Consider the following 26,944-nt stretch of genomic DNA (forward strand, 5'->3'; position numbering starts at 1 on the left):
AGGTCTCCACACAACCTTCTCTTCTCCAGGCTGAACAGCCCCAACCTTCTCAGCCCGTTTTCACAGGGGAGGTGTTCCAGTCCTGTTAGATAAAACCTAAGACAGAAGCTGTGTGTTGCAGATGTGCAGTGTGCCCCCTTTGTTGGTGCACTACCATATTATGAAATATCTCATATAAATCTATTCATATCTGCATTTCAGCAATGGTGACATTCCATGGCTTTTGTGGTGTAGAAGGTAAGGGTAGATGGTCTGGTCTGTCTGGATCTTTTCCTTTGAAGTGTATGAAACTGTCACTGTAAATTATGCCTGAGAATTTTAAATCCACTAGTCTCAGGAAAATTAGAGTTTTATTTCCTTCAAGGATCCTAAGTAACTGATGCTGTTTATTCTGTAAAAAATGCTGCAGTTGCTGTAATAAATGTTATAAATAGTAATATACCTGTACTAGTTACACTCAGCAGGTTGATTCACCAGATCCTATAAGGTTTTTCTACATTGACAAATCATGAAACACCAGTGGGACTGGGTACCTTGAGTACTGGAGACCTAGTGTTCATATTATATTAATTTTTTTTTTATTTTAGAGTAGCACTTCAGGTGCTCTCTTTAGAGTGTACCTTGTTGAGCTTAATCAGAAAGGGATCTAATTTATGTATCTGAGACTAGTCGGTGATGCAAAGCATTTTAATTGGGAACAATCAGAGATTTGCATCAAAGCACTTCATTCATCTGAAACACTGCTCTAGGTACTCCTGTAATTGTTAAATTGACCTTACTGTGGTGGAGAGGGAGGGAGGAGGGGTTATCACAGGTAGTTTGCCCTGTTAGTGTTTTTGATTGCCTTTGAACAGGGAGCCTGAGGTGTGGAAGCTCCTCGTGGTGTCTCCAGTGCTTTGGTACTGTGTGTTCATACTTCACTGCCTTTCTGACTGTAGGTCTAGCTGCCTTCTGATAAAAATATTCTCACATACAGAGAACTTGGGGATTTGTTCTAAAATGCAAATAATCTTCATTGTCTGTTTTTGAACCAAGTGATTTCTAAGGAATCTTAAGAGGTTAAGATTGAAGGAGTTTTAAAATGAGAAATGGGTTCATAGTTATTGGACGTACTGAGTCTTCTTGACCAAGTGGTTTATCCTTTTCCACTAGTCTTTCATTGGCATGATTTTCCGTATTTTTCCCTGTATCATATTTTGTGCAAAGAAAAGTTAATAAAGCATAAATAGCAAGGCTTTTAGTAATTTTTTTTTGAGATTTTTGAGATACTCTTCTCAAAAACTGCTTCTTCTGTTTCTCTGCTTTATTTCTCCCCCCACCAACATCTGTCTTCATTACCCACATCCTGCCAAATGGTCTGAGTACTTTTATTACTTTACAATGAATGATGCGTTTTTTCTTAGGAAAAAAAAACCAATTTACTGTATTTTAATTTGAAGTTTCCCAGGTCTAAAATGTTGCTTCCAAACAAATCTGTTGTATATTATGAGCTGTGTAATAGTAAAAGAAGGAAAGATTTGCTTGGATTTAATTTTTGTCAAACTTGGGACAAAAAGAATGAGGTAAATTAGTCTCTTTTAATTTACCTTTTATGAAAGTTGTTTTTTTTCAATTCAACAGTAATACTTAAATGTGAGCAAGGAGGACTTTATCTCTGTCAAGGAAGAAATTCCTTAAATTCTACAAATCAATGTGCAGAACACACCTGAATAAACCTGGAATGTGAATGTAGTAACTGTAGAAATATAGTCAGGCTTGCAATATTTCTCTCATTCCATTTCAAATACTTGGTTTTACAAATTACGTTTCCTTTACTGCTGATGACATCTTAACTACTTAACAATTTCACTCTAGTAGCTTCATTAGAACAGTTCCTCCCATGAGTCAGGGTGAGCCCCGTGCTGTGATTAATCAAGGAAAAAAAACCCCAAAACAAAAACAGTATTAAAACAAAAACCCAAAACTAATCACAAGAAGATCAAGGACTGAATGAAAGCACCGAGTCTCCCACCGTGGAGAAGTTCATCAGCCCTGTGACATGAACACGGTCATGGGCGGTCAGTTCAGGTGGCCCTGCTTGAGCAGGGGCTTGGCACAGGTGATCTCAGAAAGTCCTGGCCAACTGTGGCCATTCTGTGGTTCTGTGACTTCAGCTTTACCCCATTCTGGGTCCCTGTCAAATCTGGAATACTGATGATCACCAGGTTGAGAGGGTAGATGTGTAAATACGCACCAGTTGTACATGGGTTTTGCTTGATGTTTTGAAGGATGTGGTTTCTGCTATTCCTGCTAAGTAGTTAGTGCTTTAGCAGTCCCTAAGTATGACACGACACTTTGTCAAAAGAATCATGCCTTGACAATATGAATCCTCAGATCAGCCCTTTCCTTTTGTCTCTCTTGAAAGAAATAGTTTTAGGTCTTTTAGATAATGGTGGGATTTTTTTACTCCCAAAGAGAGAAATGTCTGTGATTATTGGAAGGCAGCTAATTAACATAACTAATCTGAATTTGAGATAAATTTTAACATTTTACAGATGTTAGCATTTAGAAGCATATTTTGGTAATAAAAAGGAAATTGGTGGTTGACTGAAAAGTCAAAGTATTTGGGAAATGCTAAGTTAAGAGAGAAAGTATCATGCTTTTTCATTTAAATTGGAGTTCTGTTAAATTATTTTCAGCAGTTTTAATCAGTCCAATGAGTTATTGAAGTAATAGCCAGTAGTATAAGCTTTCCCAGGAAGGTTCTGTGTTAGTCCTGCCGTGTCCATGTACAACAGAGGTATCCTTTTTTGCCTTTTTGACCACTGCTGGAAATCATAAATATATTTTCATGACTTTTAATGCACAAAAAGACAGGTGATTTTTATTTTCTGTCAAGAAAGCTAAAGGGCAAGAAAATCTCCAAAAGTTTAAATACCCTTTTCAGATATATTTCTGCCAGGGGTACTCAGGTTTTGCAATTGCTTGTGGCTGATTTAGCTGACGTCTCCTGTTATTTACCTTTGTCAGGTGCTCAGGACTTTTGAGGAGTGCATTTCTCAACATCAAGACCTTGTAGTTGAAAGCTTTAGCTAAATCAGATGCACAGGATAAGACAAACTGGGATGTTGGAGAAAGTTTATTTGACCATTGTTTTAAAATTCCTGTAATAATTTTAGCAGTATAAGTCGGTAATAAAGAAGTAAATGTTTTGGATTTTCCTGATTCTCAAGGTGAAAGTACTGACAACACTTAAGCTTTATTTTCTTAGGCTGACTATGTCAATTTCTAGGATGGGATTGATTTTTGTGGTTATTGTTTTTTAGTTATCCTTGCTCATATCCTTGCATCTGGTAGAGCAGAGTGTAAGAGGTCTGACAGGCAGCAGCCATGCAGGGGTGTGCACTGAGGTGTGAGGGCACAAAATGTTAGGAAGGAGGGCTGTGAAGAAAGGAATTGGTGCAAAATGACATCTGTGAAATCTGTCACTGAAGTAAAGGAAAGTACAAGAGGAGGATAAGGAGGACACAAACTTCTTCAAAAGAGAAGGAAAGTGTGGAAGTGAGGATACCTCACACACATCTACCAAATGTAAACAAAGACCTTTATGCATTTGTAACTTAACCAAATCCCAATAAACATAAGGCAGAAACAATCTTTCAGATCTCGAAAATTACTATATTTCAAGTACTTTCTCCAGAACATCAGAGCAACAGAACCTTTGAATAATTTTGGAAATATAAGAAGTGCAAAATATTGTGTTCACCTCATTTTGTAAGGTATCAGAATTACTTTTGATGAAATTTCCAGAGAGAATTTTTTTCTTGAAAAGTAGAAGTAATCTGAACAGAAAATTACACAGAAAAGTTCAAGATGTTAAAGTAAAAAGAAAAAAAGAAAAAGTAAAAAGAAAAAAAAATAAAAATTGCCATTGAGGTTATACCATAGGAACAATTAAACTACAGTGAAAATACTTGAAAGGATGGGAATTTTTTTCCTTGTTTGAAGGAGAGAAATGTCATGAGGAGTCTTTAAATATACTAAAATGTATTATTTTCCTATTTCATACATTAATGTGATAAATGCTTCTGTAAAAATTACTTATGTTCATAGTGAGTAGTACAAAAATAAGACTCAGATTCCAGTAATATATTGTCATAGAACCATAGAAAGCTTTGGTTTGGAAGGAACCTGTAAAGGTACTCTTGTCCAACCCTCTGCAATCAGCCAGGACATCTTCAACTAGACCAGGTTGCTCAGAGCCCTGTCCAACCTGGCCTTAAATGTTTCAGGAATAAGCATTACCCGTCTCTCTGGGCAATGTGTTACAGTCTCTCAATAACCTCATTGTAAACAATATCTTCCTTACATCTAGCCTGAATCTACCCTTTTTCAGTTTAAAGTCACTATCCCTTGTTCTGTCACTTCATGGCCTTGTAAAAGTCCTTGTCCAGCTCTTATGTGGGTCCCTTGCTGATACTGAGAGGCTGCTGTAGGGGGTTACTGAACCCTTCTCTCTGTAGGCTGGACAGCCCCACTGTTCCCAGACTGTCCTCGCAGGAGTTATGCTCCAGCCCCCTGATCCTCTTTGTTGCCTTCTCTGGACTCACTCCAACAGTTCCATGTCCTTTTTATGCAGGGACCCCAGCTCTGGATGCAGTGCTCCAGGTGGGTCTCAGCAGAGCAGAGCAGAGGGGCAGAATCCCCTCCCTGCCCTGCTGCCCACGGGGCTCTGGATGCAGCCCAGGACACGTTTGGCTCTCTGGGCTGTGAGTGCCATGGCTTGTCCAGCTTTTCATGTATCAGTTCCCCCAAGGGCTGTCCTGAGTGCTGTAAAAGAACACAAGAAAATTTCTGCATAGAAGAGCATTTAACAAAGAAAATTATTAGTTACTTCACTGATAAACATCCTTTGAAACAGGTCAGAAAGTCTGCCAAATGTAACATTAAGGCCTAATATGAACTTTGGTAGCAGATACCTCTTAAAATTCTCACCTGGCTTTTTGGGGGGGTTTCTGGTATTTGGTTTTTATGGTTTTATGGTTTTTATTATGGTTTTTGGGGGTATAGTGGCAGTTACTAAGTGCATGTGTCACAGAAATCTGTATAAAAAGCGTAGTCTGATCAGAATTGCCCTTCACACTTGAAGGCTATGCAGATCAGCAGAGGAGACTCTGCTCATGGGACAAATGTAAGATTGTTTGCTACTTTTTTAGCAATAGCTATGCTATTTAGTGAGACAAAATGTAAGATACTTCAAAAATACAGACTTTTCATGTACTGTAATTCCACAAGGAAGAAGGTCTTGCAGAAGGTTTTTCATTGCATTTCCCTGCAGAAGCAAAAGCAGATACATAACTGCATGATTTTAAGTCCTGTAGTCCTTACATGCAGGATCTCTAAAATCACAGCTCCTCTTTAAAATGAGGCTAGAAATACCGCTTTTATGTAGTGTCATTGTGTTTTCATATAATGTGACAGGCAATTGGAGAAGGAGATTTACATCTCCATAAGGGGAAGCATTAAAAGTATCACTGTTCTTTTCTTCTGTCTTAGTAGAAATTAGTGGCTTTGGGTGCTGTTCCAGTGGCAACATAAAATTTTAAATGGATGACAAGTGTGTATTTTTCAGTTTTACATTACTGCTTTAAAATTAATCCCTCTGATCTTTTGCAGCACTTAAAAAAATTACTTTAATATTTTGTTATTTATTTATAAAAATGTCAAGCACAAAAACTCTTTTCTAATAAATTTACTAAGATGATCTTTTTATGCTGTATTGTGTGAATCATCAAAGCAGCTTTCATGCTTACCAAATGTTATTTATTGTGTATGAACATAACTATATAGACAGGTTTTAATTAGGGGACTTCTTTCATGGAAAGCCTGAAAGCAGATGGTGGTTGTTTATATTTTGTTTTCAACTGAAATAAAAAAAAGAGCATTTGGTGTTTACTTGTTGTTCGCATGCCCCTGAAAATTAAAAGCTAGCATAGTTGAATAAAGTGACACTGTTTTACAACAACTAAACTTCAGTTCTTCCGTTTCAAGCTGAACATGCTCCTACACTTCAGAACTGGCTGTGGACCAATAATCAAGCTTTCTTTTTCCCCATCTGGAATTGAAAGGCTGCCTCCTAAAACGGCAGTAATACTGATAGCATAGGCAGCATTTCTTAAATCTGATTTTGTATCTTTTTCTTCTGAGTTCCCATCATATAGTGTCCATATGGGTGGACATGCCATCAGAAGGATGAACTATGAGTTTCTGTCAGTGCAGAAGAAAAGTTGTGATTTTCCAAATTATTTGGCATGCTTCAAGTATTTATAAACTACAACAGATTATATAAATATATAATACTGTGATTTCCAGTGATGTCTTTAAAGCTTCAATATTCAAGTTACCAGAACTCTTCCCAAATATCATCCCAATCCATATCATCACATTTTTCCCATCTTACAGGAGGGCTTCTGTACGTGTCATAAAAGAATTTGGTCACTGAGGTGACACATTTTCATAACTGCATATAAATGTGAAATACACTCATGCTTTTGTGTACACGTACCTAAATTTGAGGAGGTAGGTTCAGCTGTGACCACTGTTAATATAACTAAAAGACAATACAGTTGTAATTCTTGGTGTAGCTTTTTTCTAGTATTGTAGCGACCTCTTCTTACTTTAGATGGTCATATTTCTTTGTTTTTAACTGCAAAACTTCTCTGTTGAGGCTTTGTGTTTGTGAGTACTTTCCCAGTTGAACTGAAAGAAAGAAGCATTACTAACTACACTTACTTCTACTACTATTACATTGTTTATAAGATTTTGGAAGTTCTTTTTAGAGCAGCTCTTGAAGCTTGGAGTTTATTTGGCTTCTTCTGAGCATTTACTTATGTGTTTTTTAAACACATACCTGTTACAGAAACTGTTTGCCATGTGGCTAGTATTAATAGTGTAGTGTTAGGTCTGAATATGAAACCACTGCATTCTAATTTAAAGGCAGCAAAATCAGTTATACTTCAAACTCCAGTCATCCCTTTTCTCTATTTTTTTAAACCATATCTGTCTGCTTTTGCCTTTACCTACATCTGATGATGAGAGAGAAGTAGAATAGGGAACAATCAAAAAAATTGTTTTTCCTTTTACCTTTTTAATTACAATATTGTTTTTCATGGATGAACTCGTTATTTGTGCCTTTGTTGCCAGGTACCAAATTTATTGATGCATTTTTGCCTTTTCAGACACAATTGTTTGGGGGTGAGGCTTCTATTGAACCAAGACAAGGGAGGATTGCTCCAATAAAGACGGGAATTAAATGGCTTTGAGCTTTGCTTAAATTATATACGTAATTTTTTTGTTGTTGTGAATTTTTATGAGAAAGATGGGCTTTAAAGTCTCCCATCTTTGTTTCTTCCCTGTTCTGCTTATAGGCAATCCGAAGCTTCCAGGTATCCTTACACATCTTTCCAATGAACCCTGAAGTATGGAATGAAGACCTTTCCTGGGCAAGAAAACTACAGGAACAGCAGAAGGCCACAAAGACTGAGTCAGTGCAAGCACTGGCAAAAGGAAAAGAGCTTGTACAAGAGTCAATCCCAGACTATGACTTTGAAAGTGATGAAATTGTGGCAGTCTGTGCTGCCATTGCAGAGAAGGAGAAAGCTCTTTCAGCAGCTAAAACAATGGTAATTGTGTCTGCTTCAGGCACAGTAGAGACTGTTACTGAGCAGGACAATTGTCCTGCAACTCCTGATGAAACCCTTTTCATCAAGGCCCGGTAGGGCAGCCTGACAGGTTGTCATACCCATAGTTAAAAGAACTGCTATTATTTATTGTATTTTTCTTGCTTTGTGTTTTTTCTTTTTTTATTAAATGGTAGGATAGCCTACAAAAGTTAAAGAATTGAGGTTATTTTTCTTTCATTAACTAAAAAAGCAATGACCTGAGTTGTTCTTCCATCCATATTTTTAGAAAAGAAAGCCAAGAGTTGATTCTAGAAATTTTAAATTCTTAAGAACAAATGTAATATTGAAATGCTTGACTTGATTCTAACAGCTACCTTTATCTTTGTGTATTTCATAACTTTACAAGTTAATTTGTACATTTTCCAAGTAATTAGGAAAGTTTTATTTAAACTGTAAAAGTGCTGTGGTTTATCCCCAGCTGGCAGTTCAGCCCAGTGCAGTTGACTGCCTCCTGGTGGAATGGGGGAGAGAATTGGAAAAAATGAAAGAACTCCTGGGCTGAGATTGAGACAGTCTAATAGGGAAACCAGAAGCTGCACATGCAAGCAAAGCAAAACAAGGGATTCACCCATCAGTTCCCATGGGCAGTCATTGTTCAACCATCCCCAGGAAGGCAGGGATAGCTTGTGACTTGGGAAGAAACTCTGAATGTCCTCCCTTCCCCTGCCTCCTTCTTTCCCCAGTTCTTTGTATTGTGCTGTGGGATGGAATATCCCTGTGGTCAGCTGGGCTCAGGTATTCTGGCTTGTCTCCTCCCAGCTTCTTGTGCACCCCCAGTCTTCTCCCTGGTGGGATGGGATGAGGAACAGGAAAAGGTCGTGACCCAGTGCAAGCACTGCTCAGCAATAATGAAAACAACGGTGTGTTATCAACTCTTGCCAGCACAAAATTAAAAACTGCCCCCCTCCTTGCAACTCTGAAGAAAATTATCCCAGCCAAAACCAGTACAAAAAGAAAACAGGATATTAAAAAATATTTCGATCACTATTAATTAACATTATTTTTCCAGTAAAAGTGTGAACTGTGTTCTGTCATTGACAGTCTTTGTTTTCATGAAGTTTGCTTGTTCTATGGGAAAGTTTCCTATGAAGTGGGGGTGGATTATTATATTGTATGTCTGTGTGTGACAGATGTGATTTGTAGCCAAATTGAGTAGAAACCTTTATGGTGCTTTCCTTGGTGAATGGGTTAAGCACTTTCTGATGAGATGAAAGGAAATGCTTTACCAAACAAGGCCCTGAATGCTTAGTTACAACTAAATGTTTCACCAGAAGAACACTGTTAGTGACTGAAACTGGCCCTTTCTTATCATTTGTGCTGTGCTACAGACATCACCAAAAGTAGAATGGTGGGAGTAGGAAATAGATATGGCTGAATTGTATAGTATTTGGGGCTTTTCTTTCCTCGTAAGGCTAATCTGATAAAGGGAGTCAATTTGCTTTTCCAAATTCTTAATGACCTGCCATTAAAAGTATACTCTTAGGGAAAAAAACCAGTTTTCCAGGACAGCACTGCTGGAGTCTCCCTTTTTATCTTTTTTGGAATTTGAATGCAGTGGTGGGTAATGAGGCATAACCTAGGAAATTTTTTTAATGTTGATTTTTTTTCTGGGGAAGGTGGCAATTGGTTCCTCACATAGGCTGTTCAGAGAAATGAAATCAGGCTGTTTCTTTAATGTGCTCTGTGCTGAAACTGTTCTCTTTTCATTGTCTTGGAGACATGGTAGAGATGATCACATCCTACCATGGTAACAGTACTGGAAAAAATGGTCAGCTGAGGAATTCCTGAAGAATTCATTTTGAGAACATGTAATTTTTACTTGATTTTGATAAAATTTTGTATGATAATAGATAGTTTTGTAAACAAGTGAAACTTTGAAATCAATCATCTTTGCACTTTTTGAGTCTGATTTCTAATTTCAAAATAACATTTTAAAAGAAAATAATGTTGCTTGAGAAGTATAGTGTTTTTGCAGTGGAAAATGCATTGCAGAAAAATTATCTCAAGTCATACTTTCTGTTTATCTGATATCAGAATATCTTCATTTAAGAGGATACATATAGTTTTTTAAAAATACTTAATTGCCCTGTTGTACTAAATTTTCATTAAGTTTTACAAGATTCTCCCTGAATGTTTTTTTGTATGTATGAATTTTTAGATCTGTGCTTGCATGAGCACACATTCACACAAAATCACACCTATCTTCTGAGCATTCAAAATAATTAGAACTACAGTAGCCTAAATATATTAAGATATGTAAAACAGCATCATGCTACATTTTTATTTCTTCGTTAAGTTCAGAAAGATTTTAAGTGCTTACTGGATAGGCACTTAATTAAGATATGATTTGATAGTTTAAATTATTAGAGTTGAAGGGTTTCTTATTCTTCTTTCTCCTATCAACTTAATTTTAGTCAGCCGTAGGAAGCCTTAGCGTGAGAGTGGTTTGGACATATTTCTTCAAAGAAGAGATCTTCTCTGGCTGGGAAAGGACATGTGTGAGATGCTCTAGGGTATGTTTTTGTTTTGAAGGAGCTCAGCTGTATCCACCTCATCTATTCTTCCTTTGCGCTTTGTACATGCGTCAGTGTTCTGTCTTTACTCATACAGGAAGGACTGCTGCCCTTCTCTCGGAGGTCTGTGTTATCACAGAATCTTTTCCTACTGAAATGATTCACAAAGCTCCTATTGACTTCAGCACTGCAGGGCCAAACTGCTGGAAGGGGATACATCTGCACCATCAGGCTGTGCCGGGCTCGAGGGGTGGTGGCTCCCATCCCGTTCTGATTAGATTAGGTTATGAATCCTAGATATTGCCAGAACTGTAGTTTTTTGTCAAGCAGTTAAGTTCCTGGGACAGTCTTTTCAAACTGGGGAGAAGTTGAAATATTGATGATTTCAACATTGTTTTTTTGTACAGCATGCCATGTTTTGCATGTATGTAATTTTCTGGATTGGTTTGCGGTTTGAATAAAACACTGACTTCTACTTAGTGATGCCTGTTTATTCTTTGGGTTATAACAAAAATAAGTATTATTTCCCATTCCAGAATGTTCCTCATTTTATAATTGGCTTTTGTCTCTGTTAATGAACATGTGAACATGTTAATTTGTTTTAGTAAGAAAGAAAACATCTCTGGGAAAAATATTTAATAAAAGGTGATGCTCAGAGCTTTTAAACCTTTCACATGAGATGGAGCAAAAGGAGATGTTATCCAAAACAGGATGTCAGTGAAATACTCTCCCCCTTTGACATTAGAAAATTGTTTTTATTGTTCATCACTATCCTTAGTGGCAGTGACTGCAACAGCTTTCATGTGTTTGCGTTCCATATGTATCACATATTAAAATGCTCAGCTGTTGGCATTCAAGAGGAAAGCTCAAGAACAACATTGGGCTAGACATTAGTTTTGCTTGATTTAAAAGCCTACAGTTAAATATTCAAATATATTTTTCCCTTTGAGTCCCTTTGTATCCAGTGGAAAGAAATACACAGTCTCACAGTGCCATTCATCTGCTTTGTGTTAGATAAGTATCAGAATGAGTTGAATCAGCCTCCCAAGGTGCCTAATTATTTCCCTTGACTACAAAGGAAGCTCAAGGTGACTGATTGGCAGTCAACCTCAAATGCTGAAGCTGGGCACGTGACTTCAGCTCTCGTGCATGTGCAATAATTATCTTTAAAAACCTTAAATGTACTGAGAGAGAGAAATAAAACTGAGAGAAATCCTTTCTGACAGTACTAGAGGGTAAAACAGCAATAAGGTTCAGATAACACAACAGTGACGCTTCCTAGATAATACCATGGGATACTGGATTTTAAAACTAGTCATGGAGAGGGATGAAAAGCAAATGGAGCAGTTTACTCTGGATTTAGAGATCAACATCAGAGAGATAGCACTGGAAACTTGCTTACTCACACAACTTAAGTTCCTTCCCGATCCTAACCAAGGGAACAGAGGTAAAATACTAGTGTTAAGTTTTTTATTTTGGGTTCATAGAATTGCTATAAAACCATAATGATTGTAGTTAGGACTTGGGCACAGAAGGCAGTAGCATGTGGGCTTGGTTTGTTGGCAGGTTGCAGGAACTGTGTGTAGGTCACTGTCATGTTAACATGATGTTCCCAGATGCGCTGGAGTCCTTGTGCTGGTATCTCCAGAGGGGCTGGTTCTGGAGCAGGAGGGGCTGATGGGCACGTATGACTGCTGAATCCTGCCAGGTGTGCTGCCTGGCTTTGAGGGCTGATTTCATAAGAGCCATAAGGAGCTGTAAGGGTTGTAAAGGATAAATGATCAAAGGGAAAGAAAGATTAGATGTGGGGATCACACTGCCTCTGGTTTCCCAAAGCAGGAGACTGACTGGGTTTCTAGGTCTGTAAAGCTGGCAGGTCTAGAGGAGGGTCTGGAGTGCAAAGGCCTGGTGGTATTTGGTAGCTCTAATAATAAATCTGCCTTAAGTGGAATGGGTTTGCTGTTGTGTCTGGCAGCAGAAATAAAACCTCAAAAGCTTTCTGACTTAGGATGTTGGCTGTGCCATTTGAAGATAGCAGATTACACTGATCCTGTTAGTGCATTGGCGCGGGGCCTGTAGCACCAGTTCAGGTCAGGCAGCACGGGTGTTCCAACAGGAATGTGTGAGCCTCGTTTCAAACAGCCCAAGTCCTCTGACAGTACATCCTACACCCTAAGCTGTTCATAAGGCTAGTTTACCATGGATCAGAGATTCCAACTAATCTACTGATCTTCACAGGAACCACTGTCTGGTACAGATACTGGCTCTCATCCTGCCTGTGGTGGGTGGATCCTCCAAGCCCTGCTACAAGACAGGGGCTTAAATTGAGTTATGGCTGAGACTTGGGGTGTGGTTGTGGGGTTGGAGGTGTAGCAGTGTCTCTGATGGAAAGGGTTGAGCAAAGCGGTGGTCTGGGATGTGTGGGCAGGACAGACTGTTGGAAATGAGGGAGAGGGACTGCCTGTCACAGGACAACAGGGTGGACAAGGTTTGAGAGATACAAGTTTGGCATGAGAAATTTTTAAATCAGTTAATTTTCTGTGAACATGGAAGACTGGGGAATGTGCATGACGATGTGAAAGGCTGTTCAAAGGGGATATGGATCTCTGTGGTTATTATATTCATGTGTGAGAAAGGAAACCTTTTTCTATATATGGAAACTACTCATAATTCCTAGCAAGAAAATAACCTTATAACCTCCACATGGCAAATTAGACTCTTCAAACTTGTAGCCTTATTTTAGAAGACTTGTTAAGCTCAGGGAGGCTGAGGAATGTAGTTCAGCAATGTGCCTGGCCAGCATTGCAGAAGGTGCTAAACCTGAGCAGCACAGTGGGGCAGATGAGTGAGATGGGATACTACTGTCACCCTGAAAAAAAGGCACACTTGCCCACTCCTGCCCAACTGCTCCCAAGCACTCATCTGTGTTTGCAACTAGACAACAGATCTGCTCCGATTTTGCCTTTGTGTACTGCCATGGAGCTGTGGCAGGCAATTCCAGTACTGCTCAGAAGACTTTGCGGGATGTTTGGGAATCAGGGAGTTAACTTTGGAGGGAGTTCATGTTGATGGTGAGTCTAGTCCACTACTGACATGTTGTGAATGCTGGGGGCAGGAGGACCTCAGGCCTATTGTGTTTGCTAAGGGAAGCTATTTAAGATTGTCTATTCTTATTTAAAGCTCTTTCAGACCATATGTATTTCTCATCAGTAATGATGATAAAGAGCAATAAAAGCATATTAATGAAATAATTTTAAAAATAGTGAGCCCTTGCTTTTTTAAATACTTACACACTGCAGATATTTAATTCTATCACTGCATAAAGTACCAGTAATATTGGTGTGCTGCTCTGGGCCAGCTGCAAAGGTGTGGTCCCATATTTGTACATGTGGTGTTATCTGCCAGTGGCAGACCCACCTTCCTGCTCTGCCAGGTGCTATTTCCTGTCTTGGGAAGTATTGTGAGTCTGTTCTATTTGTTGGTCACTAGTTAACAACAGACCATAGTGAGGTGGTTTAACTGGAAAGAATTCAGGCAGATCTTTATCTGCAGCTGCAGTAGGAGCTTGGGTAACAGTAAGAGTAATTCACCAGCTTACCTGGCAAAAAGTGGCTGCTACTGCTGCAAATATTTGTGTAGAAATTTAACCTTTCTATATGCATTGAAGACAAACAAGCTCAACTTCTCCCCTGTTAAAGGAAAATGTGTTTGTTCAAATAAAGAATTTTTGTGGCTCTGTGTCAATGCTCTTGGGGACAGATTTGAAGGCAGCTGCTTCTTGCTGATGGTGATCATGCTGTGGTGTTTTGGAAACTTGCAGGACAAAGTATGTTTTGGCAGTAGCTGAGTGCAGAGCATTCCAAGATGGGAGGCTTGTTAAGGCAAGGAGTTGGTACTGAATGGCAGACTCATGCAGACATCTGAGATCAAGCAGAACATTTCCATTTAATTGTGATCCCCAAAGTTGCTTTGGTCGGTACAACTGCTTAAACATATCAACATAAGGCTCAAGATTTTCATTACAATGTAGCATTCACATGAAAACATTTTAAGCAGCATAACATGCTTTGTATTTGACAAAACATCCCCCAATATCTGCACAGAATAATTTTCATACACAGTATTTCTGGAACAAGATATTACCCTTACAACATAAAACACAAAACTCCTTTGTCAGTGGTTAACAGCTGGTTTTGGTGATGTGTTTGTCATCAAAACTCTAACAACAGATGCTTTTAGATGTGTTTGAGATATAGTTCTATATAATCTATACTTTATATGAAGATTCTGCTTCTGTGGTTTCATACATTTATTTGATGGAGTATCAGATTACACAGTCATAAAATTCTATTTACTATTTAAAGTAAAATGATAAATGTTATGAAAAAAATACCTTTATTACATCAGCGACGCTTTAACTAAAGTGAATATTAAGACTTTTAACCAGGAGTTGAAGGTTTCAGGCCCTGATATTGAAAGCACTTCTATATGTCCTTAACTTTACATGTAAGGAGTCTCCCTGGCAACAGAAGGACCACTCTGAAGGGCCATGTTAAGTGTGTGCCTAAGGTGTGCAGACTGTGGGCCAAAGTACTCAGAGAGGCGTGCATGTGTTACACAGAAAAACATTCTCAGAACATAAATAAAATCTGACTTTTTTTTAGTATATACATATGCTGAAAACTAATAGTCTTAACTGGAAGGATGTGTTTTCTTTTTCTCTCTTAAAAAGGCATATATTCCCATTTCACTCAGAAAGTGCTTATGTATTCTCAGCTCGAGAATTACCTCATCAGCTGTGAATCTAGCATGGACAACGAATCTAAGCCAAGAATGCCTTATCAGCAGGAAATACTGAGGGAAGAGAAGGCTGGAAATCATTTCTATATACCTTGTATTAATAACAAACCTTCTCATAGAGAAGAATACACTTTTAAATATTTTCAGTCCTGATATATATACAATGATAAAAATTCACATTTTCATGCTTTAGTGAGACACTTTAAAATCTTACTGCAGGCAGCTCTCAGAGTAGCTGTGTCCAGATCCTAGCAGCTGCCTCATATTCAGCTCTAGTACCAGAAGCTTAAACTCTTAATAGCTGAGCAGCCGTGGGGAAGGAGCAAAAACAATTCTACCAGACTTGGAAAGGGAAAGAAAAAAAGAAAAAAAGCAAGTGATGGGCCTTTCTATTTCCAGAGGCACAGTAGCTCTCCCGTGTCCCACAACAAGACAAGGCAGTTCATGTTTCCAGTCCCATCAAACCTGCTTTGTACCATTTCTGATGGCAGGGCCCAAGTGCAATGTCTGTTCCACACAGTCCTCAGTAGTCTAAAGGAAATGTACCCATCACACAGCCAGAGAAAAATAGCCCTTTGAAGCACAGCTGAACCCCTCTTCCCATGAACAGGCAGAACACCTATCTATTGCACCAGTTTTTCCAATGTACCAGGAAGTATCCCCAGGGTTGATGCCTTTCATGGCTATCTAAATGCACTTTTCTGACAAATTCAATGTCTCTGTGGGGAAGGTGACCTGGAGAGGGCCGCTCTTGGATGCAGAGCTGGCCCCACCACCAGAGCTGATTTCGCTCACCAGGAAGACGCTCTCGGCGTCGTGTCCCTGTGAGGAGTCCGAGGTGTCGGAGCTCCGCAGAGTCCTTACGGACGTGGTGTCGGACTGAGCCAAGCTGGCGCTGGGGCCCGGGAGCAGCACACGGCCCCCGACGCTGCTCTCGCTCAGCTCCGGAGGGTACAGCAGCGTCTGGGAGGTGCTGCTGATCTCCCGCAGCTCACGTGAGATGAAGGAGGGCGACTGGCTGGACATGGCAGAGGAGGTCCTGCGCCCATCCACGCAGTTGAAGTTTCCCCCCGAGTGCTGCCTCCGAGCCCCTCCAATGCGGCAGAAGAGGCATTTGATCTTCTCGATGGCTTTGCTGAGCACAGTTTTGCGGAGGAGGATGTAGATCCACGGGTCCAGAATGGGGTTCACCGAGGCAATGCGGATGGCTTGCAGGTCAGGGTTTTGCCTGACATCTTCCACTGATTCCGGCCGGTACAGCTGGTTCACGAACACACGGACCTAGCCAAGGAGAAGGGGGAAGAGGAAGACACAATTACGTAATTGCATCAGGACAGAAAAGGTTACACTTCAAAGCAGAGATCCAGATTTGCAGATGTAAGCTATGACAGAAGAGCAGGTTGGCAAAGTTAGGCATCTCAGATTGGCAGCCATGAATTCATTCTTGGAAATAGCAAAAAAAAAAAAAAAAAAAAAAAGAGAGAAAATTGTAACATGTAATTGTAATTTGTTACATGTAGAACAAGACTTTTTCTCTCTCACACCTAGTAATTAATTCCTGAACCTCCAAATTTTGACTGGGGTCTTTAAAATTTCCCAGGAGCAAAGATGTAAACCTGAATCCTGCTTCCCTGGGGTACCTCAAGTGTCATACAACCTGCAAAGAGGTAACTGCCTGGGGAGACCTGACCAGTTCCGTTAGCAAAGGTCTGATAATCACTTAGAAATGAACTGAAGCACACACGATAATCCAAGTACATGAGATTCCATAAGCAAGTCCTGAGTTGTCGATTCCCAAGTTTAGAAATGTATTTTCCTGGCACCTGTCCTAACTGGAACTGTTTATATAACCACAAGGGTTTGCTTGCTGCAGCATGTTTCAGAAAAACAGAAATGTAAAAAAAAGAAAAGGAGGAAAAAATCTCTGAAAAGATAGGTGGCCCAGCTAGGACATTTTCAACAGGCCAAGATAATGAGATTATTTCAGCACTGGACTAGAGTACTCTGTTCTATCCAGCATTTTGGTTTTACTTGCAAAAATACTAGTGAATTTAGTCTAGAGTTTAAGGTATCGAAGTTGATGTGTGAAGTGACTATTTAATTAGTGATTCTAGTTTATCATGCACAAATTTCAAAACTGAAGGGCCCTTTCTTCTACATAGAAATGTATTCTTTAGCTTATTGTAGTTTCTTCTTTTTCTTTCTCTCCTTGTTTTGAAGCCACTTTTGTAAATGCTGCTGTAAGGCACAGTCCACAATAGCATCAGAGGAGTTTGTTGTGTTGATTAGTCTCAAATAGCTCTTCACCATTTTAGCAAGACCTAAGCAGTGTCCAGTTAGAGGAAACACACTGAAAAGTGGATAATGGAAGATTCTGTTTTCTTCAGGTTCCTTAAGGTAAGTCAAAATAGATACCTTAGTTGTATTTTTATCTGATGCAGTAAAAATCTGGTAGCAAACTTAAAAGGTTTTTAGAATCTCATCCTTGGCTTCTGAAATGAATCAAGGCCTGCCTAGCTATGAGGTTACAGACATAGAGGCAAGCAAGCATTTAAATAAACAAGCCAAATTAAGATAACTCTCATAAGTAATTTTTTTACAAGTCCTGCATGTGAAGCCATCCAAGTCTGGTGGAAAATTTCACAATGCTTGAGAAATTTTCTTGCAGGAGGGCAGTGTGGTGGCATTCAGCCTTGTCAGTTTTCAGAGATGGAGTGTTCCCCAAAGCTATCAATGGTACGTTTAGAATAATACAGAGTCCCTCTGTGGGAGCCTTGTGCCTACAGTCTCTCTCAAATGGTCTGTCAAATTGGTGACTGACTGTATTTCCTTCCTCAGTACTTTTCTCTAAGTTTACGAGAAACTTAGTGAACTCAAGATATGGGAAAATATTGAATTTATAAAGCAATACAGTGATGCCAGTTTTATCCGTAGTTACTTTCCTAATGATTTATAACACTGCAGATGTCTTTCCTGACTACTAATTTCTTGGCTGCACTTATCTGTTAGGCCAAACATGCCATTTAGATGCTTCAAAGAGTATTCCTATCCATGATAAAGTTATTTTTATGGATTTTTTTTAATTTTTGTTAAGATTTTTTTATTTTTTTTTTTTTTTTTTTAGCATTTGGCTTTATTTTAAACTGTTTAAGACATAATTTTATTAAATAAATGATTGATAAATAAATTGTTGCTCCGGGGCGTGCCGCTAGATGGCGGGGCTGTCCCGCGGCAGGTGCGGCTCTGTGAGTAACGTGTGAGTATCTGTGTAGTACATGCCTACCTATCTTAATACGAGGTTATGTACACGTATGTGTAGGATGTGCTTATGTCTACAACGTGCGCACATGTACAACAGGTTTGTGTATATGTGTAATATGTACGTGTGCATGTGCATAACGTGAGTAATATGTGCATGTGTGCAAGTGTATTAAGTGTAGGTATGTATAATATGCATGTGTCCATAGGTATAACATGTGTGTGCAGATGTATATGTATAATATAGATATGTATAATGTGTATGTATGTATATGTGCAATGTGCATAACAAATCTCACCCAGACCACACAACCAGAAGGCACACTTTGAACAAAGCTGAAGAAATACATAGTTCAACCTACAGCTTGCTTTTTTTTTTTAAAAAAAAAACAAACTCAGAGCTATAGTTACACGTCAGTGATTTAATAGTCGGATTGTTCCTTTTGATAAGCAGCACGTGAAATTGAGGTACTTATTCCACCTCTTTCTGCTACCTGGCAGACTTCATGGAAAGATGAAAAATGTTCACTCTGTGGCTGAAAAGGACTATTGCTAATGGTACAGGACAGCTCATTTTATGCTATCTCTGCATGCTATATTTCCTTTTGACAGCTATGCAGCATGTGGAGGTTAACAATTCACAGAATGGACGTAGTCAGCAAAAACTCTGATTGTACAAAACTGTTTCTACTTCCCAGAAGAGTCCCAGAAAGCTCCCCAGAACATCATATGCATTTATCAGTTCAGACCTATTGTTATCTTACATTAATCACAAAAGGGTAAAAATTTATCTGTGTTGGAACATAAGTTCTATCCTTTTTTACTTACCAGTGAAACAACACTTAGTAAAGGATCACTTAAAATAACAGCTAGAGAAGTTCCCTCTTTTGGCTACAAGTCCTCTGCTGCAGAAGGTAACAGAATAAAAGATATTGCCTGTCATCTTCTAAGCAAGTGCCAAGTAAGTGGAATCCACTCCTAAATAAATTATCTAATCTGTTGCTTGGATTTGTGCAATTTGAAATCCTAATTAAAGAAGGAAGCAAACTGGAACAATTCAGATCTCTTAAAAATAGGGTTTGTATATTTGCTGTGCAGCTGTAGAATTCAGACAACTTATCTTAAAAGTACTACCAGTTTATTTGAAATTAAGTACATATCTATAAAGTACGTCAAGTTTATGCTCAAGATGGGGATATCTTGTGTGTAGGATCAGAGTCCTTGTGCTGTTTGCTCTTTTCCTTTTTACTAACTACAGATGCATGATTTCTAATCCTTTGAAGCATTATAAAGTGACTTTTATAGTTACAGTCACACTTGTAATTGTTTCCAAAGCTTCCACCTGCCCTCAAAATCTCCCCACATGCTGATATGATAAATTTAAATAACATATGGTAGTAAGCAGGAACAAGTTTTGCAGCTCCACTAGCCAGTAACCTTTGCCCTTCAAGGTCTTACTGTCTGCTTGGTGACTACTTTACTGCCAAAAAATCATGCCTGACACCTTGCAGTTGGCTATGGACAGTCCCTGATAGTAAAAAGGTGAAATCAGCCAAGCCAAAAGAAAATCCAATTTTAGATCAATTAAACACCAAATTAGAAAATCCTGATCATTTCATGCAATCAACAAGATGTACACCCCGAAACATTACATTTTATTTTTCATATCACCATAATTTAACAACAATGTTCAGTGGTCAGAATGAGATAAAGGTCACACACTTAAAATTTTTAAGAGTATCTGACAGACTGCTGGAGTAAATTACAGATTTTGAGTACTGTGTGCCTATTTACTCTTGAAACATCTTGGTGTTTTAAGAAAGGCCAGATAGAAATTTCTACTCTCTTCTTGACAAAATCTTTGCTAATACAACTTATTCTCTGTATTTTACATTATGCAATTCTAATTTCTAAAAAGCTCAAAATATTTTAAGAGATTAAATAACCCATGTAGAGTCAAGAGTTAGCACATAAGTTATGTGCTTTTCTTACTTAATTTTTAAACTATTGTCAGATTGATATCTTTCACACCCCTTTCTGCACACTGAAAACAAACCAGGTTATATAAAGTGTCCTTTCAAAAATCTTTTTTCCATTCATCTTTTCTTTCCTTGATATATTTGATCAGCTTCAGTTCTGCCAAGTTAATTCAGCATTTTGCATAACCTCCCATAATTTTGTTACAGCTACTTGTTACTTTAAAATTTTGCTGATTTTATGAATAACCACTAAAACTCTAAACTACCCTACTGGTAAATCATGTGCTGAAGCATTTCATTATTAAAAACTGCTGTTATCTGTGACTCAGTTATTTCAGGACTGTTTAATATTTCAAGTCTTAAATTTTTTTCTATCAAATCATAAGTGGATCCTGTTGGATTGACACCATCTGCTATCTTACTATCTTGTGAAAGTGTTTGCTCTAAAATGTTAGAGGTTTATGTGTCTCTTTCAGAAGTTGCTTTTCTTTGACTTACTTGATGGTTTATTGAGCTGAAATCATCCATGGGAAGTCAGCTCATCAAAGGAAAAGTTAAGTCACAAAGCACCCTCTGAGCCTGCTTTGTGTATCTGAATCATGCTGGCACCACCACCACACCACTTTTATGGTTCTTGATGACTGCCAGGCTGACCTGTTATAGGTGAGCCTCTCAGTGGTGAGGACTCCCTAAAACTCCTTCGAGCCATGAAAATGCAAGTCTATATATTAGTAATCTACCTACTTTGCCTAATGGCTCTTTCTAGGGATTTATAGCATAAAGGAGTCACTTTGGTTTCCCCATTCTTAACCCCAGTGTCTGTGCATCCAGAGGGCTTAACATGGCAGCATACATGGCAGTTCATCATGGCACAAAGCAGCAAAAGTGGCTGTGGCTTATTCCCGCACAGGGAGGCAAAAGACTTTAAAAAAGCTACTTAACAATAAAGAAATTTAACCACACTGGACACTGTGATGATGTGTATATATGTAGTTATTTGGGTTTGTTTTGTTAGAAAAAGCTTCCTTTTATTTTTAGTCATCCATCTAAATGAAATGAGAGTCCCTTACGTCAGTTTAGATAGAAAAAATACATATTGCTTTAGCAGGTAAAAGCTAACTTACGTGAACATTCCCAAGGTAACGTTCTGCCTTTGTACAAAGTGAAATCAAGTTCTGGGAGAGCTATACAACTTTATCACCTGCACCTTCACATAGCTCTTGCTATATACAAGTTTTTCACTAGCTACTGTTTAAATAATAAAACTTTTGCCTCACCCAGGTTCATTAATTTTAACTCTCAACAATCCAGTCCACTTTCTGGTAAATATGCCTTGATTTCTGGTCCATTCCCCCCCCGCCTTTTTCAAAGTATTATGTAAAAGACTCCCTAGGTTCAAATAGATATAAACTATTTCATTTTGCGTTTCACATTCAGACGTCTCAACACTCCTCTAGCCGCTTTGCTACAGGATAAAGCTTGGCTTGTTTTCTGAAGCTGTTTAAGTCCATCATATCATGACACTGTATTTAATTCACACAACTTGTTCTCTGCACTTACCAGCATCTCTTTTGGAAATGCAGTATTGTTCTTCTGTGAAGTAGCTGTTCTGATACAGGATTAATCAAATTAAATACTGTCACCCGTCAGTACTGTCGGCGTTTTGGCCACCCGATGCATCCCAGAGCAGGGAGTCAGCTTGCCCCTGCCGTTTCTGGAGCTGGACTGCAGGGCAGGCTGGCACGGTTCCTCTGTCTAAGGCAGATGCTCCTCCCGGGAACACCCTGTGTGCAGCACAGGCAGCACCCCTCAGCCTCCTTCGGATGTCAGGCAATGCACACACGGCGCCGTGCTCCGCCGTGCCTTGGCACCGCACCAAGTGACAATGCCGAAGGATGGCAGATGGCCCTTGCTGCTGCAGCACAGCCACACTCCACTAGCTCCTGTTTGTCAGTAATGTGGCAGCCCAGGCCAACCCTTGTCATTACAGCTCCTCTGACCAGGGGCACAGACTCGTTGACAGCTCAGTCCTCCTCACATGCACTTCTCTCAACTCCCTTACAGTGATATTCACTGTTTCGCAACTCCAGCTGGTCAGCTCTATTTGACATACACTGCACCCCCTCTGTATGACAGAGGGATCCCCCTACTGACAAGAAACCTCTTCAAAAAAGTCCTTCTAAAAACACATTCTGTCTGACAGCCACTACTTGAGTTCCTACACTGTGTTTTGTAAGATGGCAAATAAGGCAAGCCAACTATTTGTTTAATGTCTCTGAGCCAGAGTAGGAGAGGATTTTTGACAAGCTTTATTATGGCAGTTGGCAAGCAAGAACTGAGCCTCTAGCTGGTGTATTTGGGCTTTTTTGTCTTTCTTGAGGATAAGGTGGAGGAATAGGAAAAAGTGGATACTGTATGTTCAATTTAATAACACTGCATCAACCTTTTCAGAAAATGACCAAACAGTTAGTTGTAATGTTGTTTGACATTTCAGCATGATCTCAAGGTTTATGCGGGCCAGATTCCTCTAACACTCATTTCACTGAGCAATACACTGACAGGTGGTTCCACTGAGTTCACTCCTCCCACTGTGTGGGGACCTCCTGAAAGGATGCCTATGTGTGATCTATCCAAAGATGGTGCATGAATCCCTGAGGAGTGGAAGCTTAGCTTAAGTTTTGGTTGTGAAGAACTCTGTATGTTGCCAGTGCCAAGTGAACATAACCTTGTCCTCCTTTTGCACATCAGGGACTGCTGCACCCTTCAGTGACAGCATGCACGTTTTAAAAACACACTAAACAGCCAGAAATGTGATCCTCACTTATCACAAATTAATTTTGCAGGTGAACTTTAAAGTGCCTTTAGCACTCAGGACTTTACTATGTGGATTCCAGTGCAACAGTGAAACAATTATTGAGAATTCTTGCCCCCTATGTTAATCAAGTAAAGGACTCCAGGACTTGGAATAAGCAGGTTCCTTTTTGCGTAAATGTAAATATATGCAACTTTCTGTTACCACGCATGTATGCTAATAGCCATTGAGTTATTGTAACAGTTTGTGACACCAACTATAGGTGCCACAAATAAGCACCTATTCCAACAGAAATCTGACAAACACATACTAGGAGAAGAAAAGACTGCAGGAAGGGTGATGGAACAGAAGGGTTGCATGATGTTACTCACCACCAGAGGAATGGAGCAGATGACCACGACCAGGGAAGTGGCAATGAGCAGAATAACCATCTGGATTTCTGCTCCAGCCATCCGACGGAAGCTCCGGCGTCTGCGAAAGTCAGATAAACGGCTGGAGGTGGTGTCTGTCCCCAAAGACGTGCGTCGCATGAACTGGCGGTGCATGCGAATGAGGGCCACGCACACCAGGATGTTGCAGATCACAGTCACCAGGATTAGGAAGGAGCTGAAGCCCGCGTACATGTAGGAATATGCTGCATGGGTGGACACCTTTGTCCGCCAGTCTATGAAACACCAAGTGTAAGGGTACTGCAAAGTAGATTTGCCGAGCCCCATGCTGGGGAGGGCGCAGAACAGCACGTTGGAAGCGTAGATGGCAAAGAGCGTGAGCCCTGCCAGCTTCTTGTCTACGTAATGGTTGTAGAAATAGGCATGGTTGATGGCCAGGTACCTCTCTATAGACATGGCACAGATAATGCTGAGGCCAGACAGCCCAAAGAAGAGGAGGATGAAGGAGCTGTACTCACACAGTGCAGCTCCTCCTGGCCATTGGTTCTGCAGGTAAGTGGCAATTGTGACCGGACTCACCAGGCAGGTGCCCAAGAGATCTGTGACTGCCAGTCCACAGACCAGCGTGTAGAAAGTGGTCTCCTTCTGCTCCTTCCTGGACTTGCAGAGCACCACGATGGCTATGAGGTTGCCCACCACGCCGAAGATGAACATGACAGTGGGGATGGTGGGGGGCTTCCCGCCTTCGGCCCCGCTGGCGGTCCCGTTGGCGGAGCCGTTCGCAGGTGGCATGATGGTGGGGTCGAATGACATGATAACCACGCTGCCGCTGGCGAGCTGAGAGACGGCAAGATCGGGTCCGAAAAAGAAAAGCCGAGTAAGGGAGGGGAGAGGGTTGTATCGTGCGAAAGTAAAAATTCAAATGCGCGAGAAGTTATTAAAAAAAAAAAAAAAAGCAAACAAAAAAAAAAAGTGGTGTGTTTCAGTTAAAGAAAGAAAGGAAAAAAAAAAGTCCTGAACTGGGGCCGAACTGGGGTGCCGTCCGTCAACCACCGACCGCAGCCGGGGCTGCCTCTTCCTGCCGCAGCGCTCCGCGCCCAGCCCGGAGGGGGATCGGGGCGGCCCGAGCCGAGCGGAGCCGAGCGGAGCCGCCTCACCGCCTCTCGCACCGGCGCCGGGGAGGGCACAGCGGGGCCCCGGGGCGGGGGGTCCAGGTGCCCTCGGGGCGGCGTGAGAAGGTGCCGGAGCGCGGTGGCCGCGGCTCATCCCCCGCCGCCGGCCGGCGGTGCGCTGCGCTGCTCGCGGTGTGGAGCGGAGCGGAGCTGGCCGTCTGGGGCCCGGGCGCCGTCCCAGCCCCCGCGGCGCTCCCGCCGAGTTTCGCCGCGGAGGGCGGGGGCGGCCCGGGCCGCTCCGCCGCTGCTCCCCGCCCTCTCGCCCCATTGGCCGCTCCGAGCAGGGCAGGTTGCGCGGGGAGGGCGCGGGCGGGGGCCGGGGGTGGTGGGGGCACCTGTGCGTGAGGCGCGGCCCGCGGCAGCCGAGCCTCTCGCACCCAGGGGGCCGCGGCGCTGGACGGTGCTTGCCGCGGAGCCGGGCTCTCGCTGCCCGGCCCGCCGTGCTCCAGCGTAGGACCCGGGCCGGGCCGAGCCCGTGTCACCCCCGCGCACCACAGGGAGGGGTGAGGCCGCACAGGAGGGCCGGCAGGCGATGCTCTGGCATCAGGGCGACATGTCCCGCTTCCAGGGGGAAGATCTGCTACACTGCCTGTTTCTGGCCTCTCTTAGCGTGGGTACCGAGCACGACAGGGGTGTGTGTACGTTCAGGGGGTGCATTTGTATGTTTGTACATACTTGTTCGGTCTTGACTGAGACAATCACGTGTGAATTGGAAATAGGGTTACACTTGCTGGCAAAACCCTACGATTATAGTCAGTCTTATCTGGACTGACGGGAGGACAGCAGTTGCTTCATGCAGTGCCTGTGTGCAGCTTTCACCCAAGCGGTGATGGTGGCGATGTAGCCCTTCGTCGAGAAGTGTCCATACAAGACCTACAACCACAAGTATGTGCATGGGAGTTTCTGTGCTAGTGACCCGTGCTGTCACTTCTGGCTCAGGGATGAAGCTTCACACTGTCATGCTGGATTCTACACCTGGTGGTCTATTGCCCTTGTACACCTGGTGACATCAGGTGCTACAAAGAACACAAAACCCCTGTCCCAAAACATGACATCTGTATCCTCAGAAGAATCTCTTCTCTGATGTAAAGGCAAAATGTATTATAAAAGTCTATTATTTTTCAGTCTTATCATTTTCCCTTTTAAGCTTATGAAAATGATGTCTGTGGACTTTCTATCAGTAAAGTCATAATAACATCATGATATACTGATGACAAAAGTACTGACAACAAAATATATGAGGACAAGTTTGAACTGTGGGAAAGAGAACAAAGAGTGTGTTTCAGTGCTGTATGGGCAGACATGAAGAAAAAAAGCTTTTATTTGATTAGCTTATTTTTTTTTTAGTGTTGTTATCTAACTGCTTTTAGAACTAAATGCAGTTTTAGAAAAAAACTTGATTTTTACTTAACAAATATAGGGAAAAATAAACTATAGCAGTGGTGGTGATCTGGTCTGCTCAGAGAACACAAACAGCAATTTTCCTTAAATTTTGCTGGTATCAGTGGCTCTTTAATTTTTACAAAGTTGGAAAGTCATTCTGTCACAAGCACAGGGGTACAGGTGGGAGTAGAGGTTGATCAGTTACATTAGCCTAACTATCAGAAGCAAATTAAAAGCACTTCAAAACAATTTCCAAAGTAAGTGCAGGTTATTTTAACAAAGGTTATTTTTGCTTATCTTTTAAAAAGTTTTCTAACTGTTCCAGGGAAGCTGACCCAGGTGCAGAGCAAGCTCTGAATTCAAGAGTTGTAATTGCACATACTTTCTCAACAGTCCTTTTTTCATACACCAGGACTTTGTAGCTCTGGCATTAGAGACCATTATATGGGATTAATTTAAACACATGTGCAGCAATTTTTACCAGTATGGAAAAAGAACCACCTTGCTTCTCTGTAGCAGTGCAAAAATTTTTCATGACTAAAAGCAGAGGAAATGATTTGTGTTTCTTTGTTGCTGCCTTTTTTTCACTTCTTTTCTCATCTCCACATCCTGTTTTAGGGGGTACTTTGCCCATCTCATAACAGACAGTGTGTCTTAAGAAGTCTCAGTCTATAGCAGAGGGTGCCCAGGCCCTTCTGTGTGTGTGTGTGCGTGATAGTGGATGTGAAAGAGTGAATGCTATCTTTTGTTCTATAAGGTCTGTCTAATAATGGATACATCTGAAGAACTAATTAAAAAGTGCAGGAAAGTCAGGAAAATCAATGAAGAAACAACATTAAAAAAAAAAAAGGAAGAAAGAAAGGAAAACTATACAAAAAGTATAGTTTTGAGTGCAAGGATTGTATGATCTGTTTTGT

General features: G+C 40.8%; 2 protein-coding genes across 5 annotated transcripts in view; one reads left to right on the forward strand and one right to left on the reverse strand.

The window, feature by feature from the left end:
- The window catches only part of TTC33 (tetratricopeptide repeat domain 33), a 43,639-nt gene extending 32,959 nt beyond the window's left edge, over window positions 1-10,680 (forward strand). For all 4 annotated transcript variants that reach the window (XM_088054511.1, XM_014257017.2, XM_005527963.3 and 1 more), the window contains one exon: window positions 7,407-10,680. In XM_088054511.1, coding sequence (XP_087910637.1) covers window positions 7,407-7,757 — 351 coding nt within the window. In that variant the 3' untranslated portion in view covers window positions 7,758-10,680. The remainder of the gene's footprint in view (window positions 1-7,406) is intronic.
- Window positions 10,681-14,160: 3,480 nt separating this feature from the next.
- On the reverse strand, window positions 14,161-24,595 carry PTGER4 (prostaglandin E receptor 4). The gene is made up of 2 exons (XM_005527964.3): window positions 23,455-24,595; window positions 14,161-16,315 (listed from the first exon to the last, which is right to left on the reverse strand). Exons 1-2 carry the CDS (start codon window positions 24,283-24,285, stop codon window positions 15,722-15,724), a joined length of 1,425 nt encoding a protein of 474 aa, XP_005528021.1. The 5' UTR covers window positions 24,286-24,595; the 3' UTR covers window positions 14,161-15,721.
- Window positions 24,596-26,944: the final 2,349 nt, after the last annotated feature.

The sequence above is a fragment of the Pseudopodoces humilis genome, chromosome 4, assembly GCF_049639895.1.
Source record: "Pseudopodoces humilis isolate 2021_Gansu_Grassland_sample_001 chromosome 4, ASM4963989v1, whole genome shotgun sequence".
Taxonomy (NCBI): domain Eukaryota; kingdom Metazoa; phylum Chordata; class Aves; order Passeriformes; family Paridae; genus Pseudopodoces; species Pseudopodoces humilis.

Excerpts from the sequence above, each read along its gene's own strand:
- PTGER4 (XM_005527964.3), bottom strand. The coding sequence starts at position 24,285 with ATGTCATTCGACCCCACCATCATGCCACCTGCGAACGGCTCCGCCAAC. Across the intron at positions 16,316-23,454 it reads TCTGCTCCATTCCTCTGGTG|GTCCGTGTGTTCGTGAACCA; the intron begins GTGAGTAACATC and ends CTCCTTGGCTAG.